The following is a 6,364-nucleotide window of genomic DNA, read 5'->3' on the forward strand; positions in this document are numbered from 1 at the left end:
ACCCTAAATGCAGAAATATGAACCTGTTATCCCATCACAATTGTCTTCTCCCCATTCCTTCCTTTCCCTTTTCTGTTTCTTTTCTCTAGTCTAACAGAGCAGTTATACCAAAGAGATCTGGATGCTGAACTTGTGAGATAATCAGAGTTAAGAATCTTTGGATAATTAGAATTGCAAACGCTGGGATTGCACTCCTAATTTAAGTTGTTCAAAAGAAAGGATGACATCAAATTGAAAAAGAAAAACAGAATTTCAAATGGCTTAAAGATTTATGTGAAAATGATTCATTCAAACAGTTGTTAATAACAAAAATCTTGGCGTTAAATTGCCGACATAATCTATTTTCACTAATAAAAATTTTGGTGGCAGTCTAGGACAAAGTGGGTAGTTTAAGTATTCTTTCATTTTCTTTCTTTTGCCACCAATAAATCTTACATAAAAATTCAGAGTTGCCTGGATCTATTGACGAGCTCATTTCAAAAGTCATGAACAAGGGGGAGAAAATTTGGAAGGTAGAGAAGACAAGATATGAATATGAAATTTACCTACTCTCCAACTGTTAATCCAAAACCGAATTTGTAGTCTTTCTTCCTATGATCAATCTGCAAAGAAGTAAAAGGCTCGTGAATAAACAGACCTTGTAACAAAAATGACAACCCGGAAAAAAGAACTCCAAATCTAGGTCTTATTCTGTCGGCCTATGGGAACTTCCTAATTTTTCAAAGCTACGTATTTTGATCTTTACCTCTGCAGAAAGAATGAAATTGAGACCCATATTAAGTCTCTCTTCCAGGAAAGCAGCAGTACATCCATTGGAATCGATCTTCCCTCTTAGACGACACTGAAAACAATCACAAGCGGTAATTCTGTAAAACCTTGTGAAATATGCAATTTTCTTTTCCAGGTATAGATCCTAACTTTGAAAACTTTAAACATAACACTGTATCTAGATTCCTCCATCTCGATCATAAGATCGAGTTGAAAAGGCCTTATTTGGATTTCTTGTTACGTAAATTACCTGTCTTAGTATGTAATCGTAACCAACGCTTGCGGTTACGTCTCTTGAGATGTAGTTGTACATGAAATCTGAAGCTAGAGAAACCTGTAGGGAGGATAATGAGTACAGTACACGGATGTATTTGTAATTTAGTAGAGAGTTAGAGATTTAGAGAGAGAGAGAGTTCCAGGTAAGAGTTTCCTACCTTTTCAGAGATCTTCTGGACATAGCTAAGTGCGACCATTCCAGTACTTGCAACTTGCCCTGTTGCAACCTATGATTACCAAATCAACTCAGTACATAAAACATTACTTGTTATATATATATATATATATATATATATATATATATATATATATATATATATATATATATACGAGTTCCACAAACACGGTCCTCATTCTTAAAGTAAATTTGAAGTTCCCTTAACAGGATCGAGGACGGAATAAAAGACAATAAACTTGCAAGCAAAACTTTCTCTCATCAAATACCAGTCTTGTGTTATTATAAAAAATTCACGGCCAAATAAGCTTCCTATGGAGTTGTGAACTTTTAAGCCTTAAAACTCGTTGCCAAGTACTACTAGGGTATTGGTCTAGCAAAAACCCTGAATCCACATACTTCAACTGCATTTTTAGATTCTGGGTCTGCTTAATGCCTTAATCTCAATATCTAGGTGAACAGGCTGAGCTTTGGCTTACCTTCCCAAGCCGGGCTTGATTACTCTATCCAAACCCATGGATGAAGGCTGTAGACATCACTGACGGCTGATAAATTCCTATTTCCTACTCTAACCAAGAATTCAGAGAATGCTTACAATTCGAAGTACTACACGCAATAAAATTGGAAAACAGTAACCTATATATTCCGGTAAATGCAGCAAAGGGAGTCCACTGAGCTTAAACTATTAGGATAGTCAACTGTAAATATCACCTTGAAAGCAGGTGGGGTGAATCATAATTGGGAAGATTCTATAGCAGATCTTGTCTAAAAATTGTATAGATTAGGTAATTCCATATAGAAATTCTTGCTTGAGAGCTCAAAAGATTTGAAGAGGAAGTGATAAACTGGATAGCTGGGATCTGGTTTGATCAATTTATAGTACCTAGTACCTAGTGAGTTGGTCTCTATTTAATCTTGGTTAAAACGGAAATGGCATTTCAGATACCCTCCGACACCAGTACAAACCATCAGAGATCAATATCAAGAATCATGTATGTTTGCCTTCCTCTCTGCACATGCTGTTGGAGCAATGGAGCAATCTGGCCACTAAGGGTATTAAGAAAGAGCTGTGGAATCTTATTCCTAATGCAATTGTGTGGTCTATTTGGAAGTTTAGGAACTCCTGTACGTTTAAGGAGTCTACTAGGCCCACTAGGATTGAAATCGAAGATGTTCTAGGACTTTTGTTTCACTGGTCTAGGACCCTGCCTTGGGCTAGCAGTTTCACTTTTTTGGATTTCATACTGAATTGGAAGGAGATTATGTCGTAACTTGTTCCTCACAATCTCTTTCCAACTCCTTTGTATTCTTTTTCTCTCTCATTAAAGATTTATTCAGACTGTTCAAAAAAAAAAATCAAGAATCATAAACCAAAAATGACTTTGTTTATTTGATTGGTTCTGTATCTAAGCTGTCTTACCATCTTATCTGTGTTGTATCGAGCAGCAAAACCGACGCCAGACTTCCGATGACGACCAGTCCAAAAAACTTCACTGCCTAAAGACAAATGTGGGGTGACACTCTGCAGAACAAGAAATGATCCATCTAATAAGAATATGAACCATATGTAAGAGTTCAACGAGAAAGTACTTCCTCCAAGAAAAGATTGCGGAAATAAGGCATGAAAAGAAAGGTTTAGGAAAGATGCAGGGTTGACGATAAATAAATACTAAAACATTGCCAAATAAAACATACAATTGTAATGAACAGTAACCATCGAATACATCCTTATGAGAGGGATACAAAGTTATTCTACTATATAGGATTTCTCTTTAGTAGATTGCATACCTGGATATAACTAGCTCCATATAAGGCACCATTGCCTAGTTGAAGCTGGCTTCTATAGTCTTTACCCTGTGTGAAAAGAAATCAAACATGATAAGCAATAATAGTCTTTTAACACAACTTTAGCAAGGTAGGAGGCTAAGGAGGGGGTCTTGCTCATAGGACAAACTATAATACTAAACATAAAATATTAGGATTTAAGAAATGCAGCCTTAGATAAAGGGAAGCTTTTTATTAATAGATAATAGTTAATGCTCAGAAAACTATACCTTGTAGTCGAAATTGATGATTGCATGGGACGTATGCGGCTGAGATGTAAGCTGAAAATATGTTAAAAGAAAGAAGTAAGATGAAAAGAGTGTAACTGCAAGTCAAGGAAGTTTAAGTGTTTCACGACTTCGTAAACTAAGTGCATGGAACATTCACTGTATGAGAAGATACAGTTCCATGAATTACAAGGAGAGTGAATTACCTGAGCATTAGCTTTCAATGTGAGGTTATCAGTCAAATCACCTCTAATTCTTGCATTAAGCCTCCCATCAGACAAAATTCTCCCAACAAGCATCAACTATGGAGCCACGCAACATCGAGATTAAAATTAGAGATAACACAAAGAAAAGACTTCAATCTCCAGAAGAAACTGCTGGCAGTGTAAAGACAGTAATGATGACTACCTTTGGGTCCAGAAAGTTAGCACCAAACTCATAGGTAGAAGTTGGTATTTTGATGGTATCAGTTGACTGAGAAGGAATTTCCATCAGTCCCATGAACAAACTGGTCAAGGGTTGTGATGAAAGGAAGTTATCAATACTAGTTATGAATGAAACAGAGGCATGATATATATGCATAAACAAGCTAAATTAAATTACCTGTGGCTTAGGGAAAATCTTTGATTGATTCCCTTAGTGAAATCAAACCGCATCCCCTCAAAAAGATCCGGCTTTAAGGACACTGTTAATAACACATCAAAATCAAATTAGGTTTTCAGAAATGGAAAATCTCTTGCCTTTTAATTTGAATTTTTAAGATCATTCAGCTATCCTTAAGTAGAAGAAATGCAAATAAGAAAAGAAGATAAAAGATAGAAGAAGAAGAGAGTCTGACTGACTGAGAGCTTCTCTGTGGATTTCTTCATAAGGAATGGGACAAGGTAGATTCAAGTAATCGACTGGTTCTGTTTCCTTCTCGATCTCTTTCGGATGAGTATTATTAATTGGAGGGATTACTTCGACGTTAGATCCCATTGTTGTTGAAACCCTACAATTAAGTAAAGAAGATTCAAATGAGAAAAAAACTACTTATTATTAGTATTCTTAGTGAAGAAGAAGAAGAAGATTAAAAATGATGAGAGTTTTAGGGGAATGAAGCACGCACTCCTTTTGAGGAGACAGAGAGTGAGAGAAAGAGAGAGTGAGTGAAGATATGAGAGAGAGAGAGAGAGAGAGGATGGTTGCTTGCGTCTTTGTAAGAAGATATGCTACTACTAGTTGCCGCGAAAGGGTTTTAGCCAGGGTTTACTACTCTTTTACCCACACATCTCTGTAAGCTTGTCAACGGATATCCCAATATTCGACATCCGATCTATTCGAATTTTAAAAAAAATATCTGAAATTTCAGATATCGAATACAGAGTCGGATATTCCTTATCGAATATCGACTTATCGAATACGGATACATTAATATTCGATCCGATAAATATCTGTATCCGATAAGTAATATAGAAAAATAATAAAAATTTAAATTTATTAATAATAATAAATAAAATGTACGGTCGAGATCTATTATTTACATCTAATGGTTAAAAATTTAAAGGAAAAATTTGAAATTTTGTTAAAGCCCGAGTCTCGGTTAAGAACGGCGATGATCTACGTTTCACACGGCGCACGATTCCATGGATAGTTTCATTCGACATCGTGATGGAGGACATAGCTTACGATCATCGGCTTTGATCATGCCACTAGGCACGATAATCAGGAAAGAACAAGGTGGAAGAAGATGTTTTTGCTTTTGACTTTTTACGGTGTATTTCTTCCTTCATGTATCCTTGCGTAAGTGAGTAGTATTGAAGCGTAAGTATTGATATGGGCGTTGGTTTTACCAACGAAACGAAGCCTGAACTCATGAGTGGAATAAAAACCAGACGGATATCCCTTAATATTATCGGATTCGATATTGATTTTTAATATCCGTCGAATAATTATCGGATACGGATATTCGGATAGCTTATCGGATTCGGATTCGGATACAATCCGATATCCGAATCCGATAAGCTACCGTTTACAGGCCTACATTACAGTAACATATTTCCTCTAGTACAAGAAGGCCTTTCAATTGGGCCGCTGAGATGAGACTTTCTCACCGCAAAGTTGACCCTAATTGACTTGGTGGGAGTGGGAGCAACTCAATAATCACCCCAACCACCGCCACGTTAGCCATCGCCACTACCACCATCATTTGGCTTTCTCTCTCCCTCTCTCTCTGCTCAAATTCTTTATCTCTCTCTTTTGCTTCGTCAGAATGTCTATCATCTATGGTCATCGACTTTAAAACCCTCATTTCACTTCAAATCTTATCCCCCTTCATTTGAGACGAAAGGGGTTTCGACAAAGAGAAACCTTCCCTTCTTCGGAACAATGAAGGGTGAGAGAGAGAGAGAGAGAGAGAATGAGGAGAGATGGAAAAAGAGTTCAAGCAAGGGAGAGGGACAGGGAGATGAGAGGGACGTACGTAGAGAGATAGATAAAGAGATGGTGGTTGTGGCGAAAGTGGTGGTGCTTGAAGGTAGTAATGGTATGATGAAGATTAAGATTAGGGGGTAAAACTCGTTGTGCTCCCAACTCATTTATCAACACAGTACGATTGGTAAGTGTTACTCCATACCGTTATATACAAGGGCGGAGCCAGGATTCGAAATCACCCCTGACTAGCCTAAAATTGCTATAAAACAAACGATAGAAAAGAAACCTTTTGTTTTCGTGGATCTCTTGTTTGGAAGACGTAAGTTTAGTGTACTTACAATTGGAGTTAATTAACGAGCATGTCTCCTAATATTTTTCGCCAAAAGTCAATTGATGATTTAGAACGCTAAAACTTTTATCAACCCTAAGAATGATGGATTTCTTAACAATGATTTAAACTACAGAAATTATTGCTAATGTAATTTTGTCATCCTTACGAATCCATGGTAAATGTAGTACAATCTTATTTCATTAGCGACATATAGTTTTAATTAAAGCGTAAAATAACCAATGCAACAAGAGCAAAACTGAAAGTCAACAAAATTGATCTTCACACATCTCTCTACGGAATATACTACTACTATTTATTAGTCTCGATCGATCTTAGTAAATATTACAATGT

At 36.6% G+C, this 6,364-nt stretch overlaps 1 protein-coding gene across 1 annotated transcript; it reads right to left on the bottom strand.

Annotated features, from left to right (window-relative positions):
• Window positions 1-250: 250 nt before the first annotated feature.
• Window positions 251-4,547, bottom strand: LOC147541537 (mitochondrial import receptor subunit TOM40-1-like). The gene is made up of 12 exons (XM_086632784.1): window positions 4,379-4,547; window positions 4,113-4,261; window positions 3,874-3,955; window positions 3,679-3,778; window positions 3,477-3,572; window positions 3,274-3,324; window positions 3,008-3,073; window positions 2,640-2,741; window positions 1,203-1,271; window positions 1,019-1,102; window positions 746-841; window positions 251-602 (listed from the first exon to the last, which is right to left on the bottom strand). Exons 2-12 carry the CDS (start codon window positions 4,246-4,248, stop codon window positions 546-548), a joined length of 939 nt encoding a protein of 312 aa, XP_086488910.1. The 5' UTR covers window positions 4,249-4,261; window positions 4,379-4,547; the 3' UTR covers window positions 251-545.
• Between the last annotated feature and the right edge of the window lie 1,817 nt (window positions 4,548-6,364).

The sequence above is a fragment of the Eschscholzia californica genome, unplaced genomic scaffold (genome assembly GCF_041429995.1).
Source record: "Eschscholzia californica isolate CP2 unplaced genomic scaffold, dmEscCali1.0.p SCAF_4, whole genome shotgun sequence".
Lineage (NCBI taxonomy): Eukaryota > Viridiplantae > Streptophyta > Magnoliopsida > Ranunculales > Papaveraceae > Eschscholzia > Eschscholzia californica.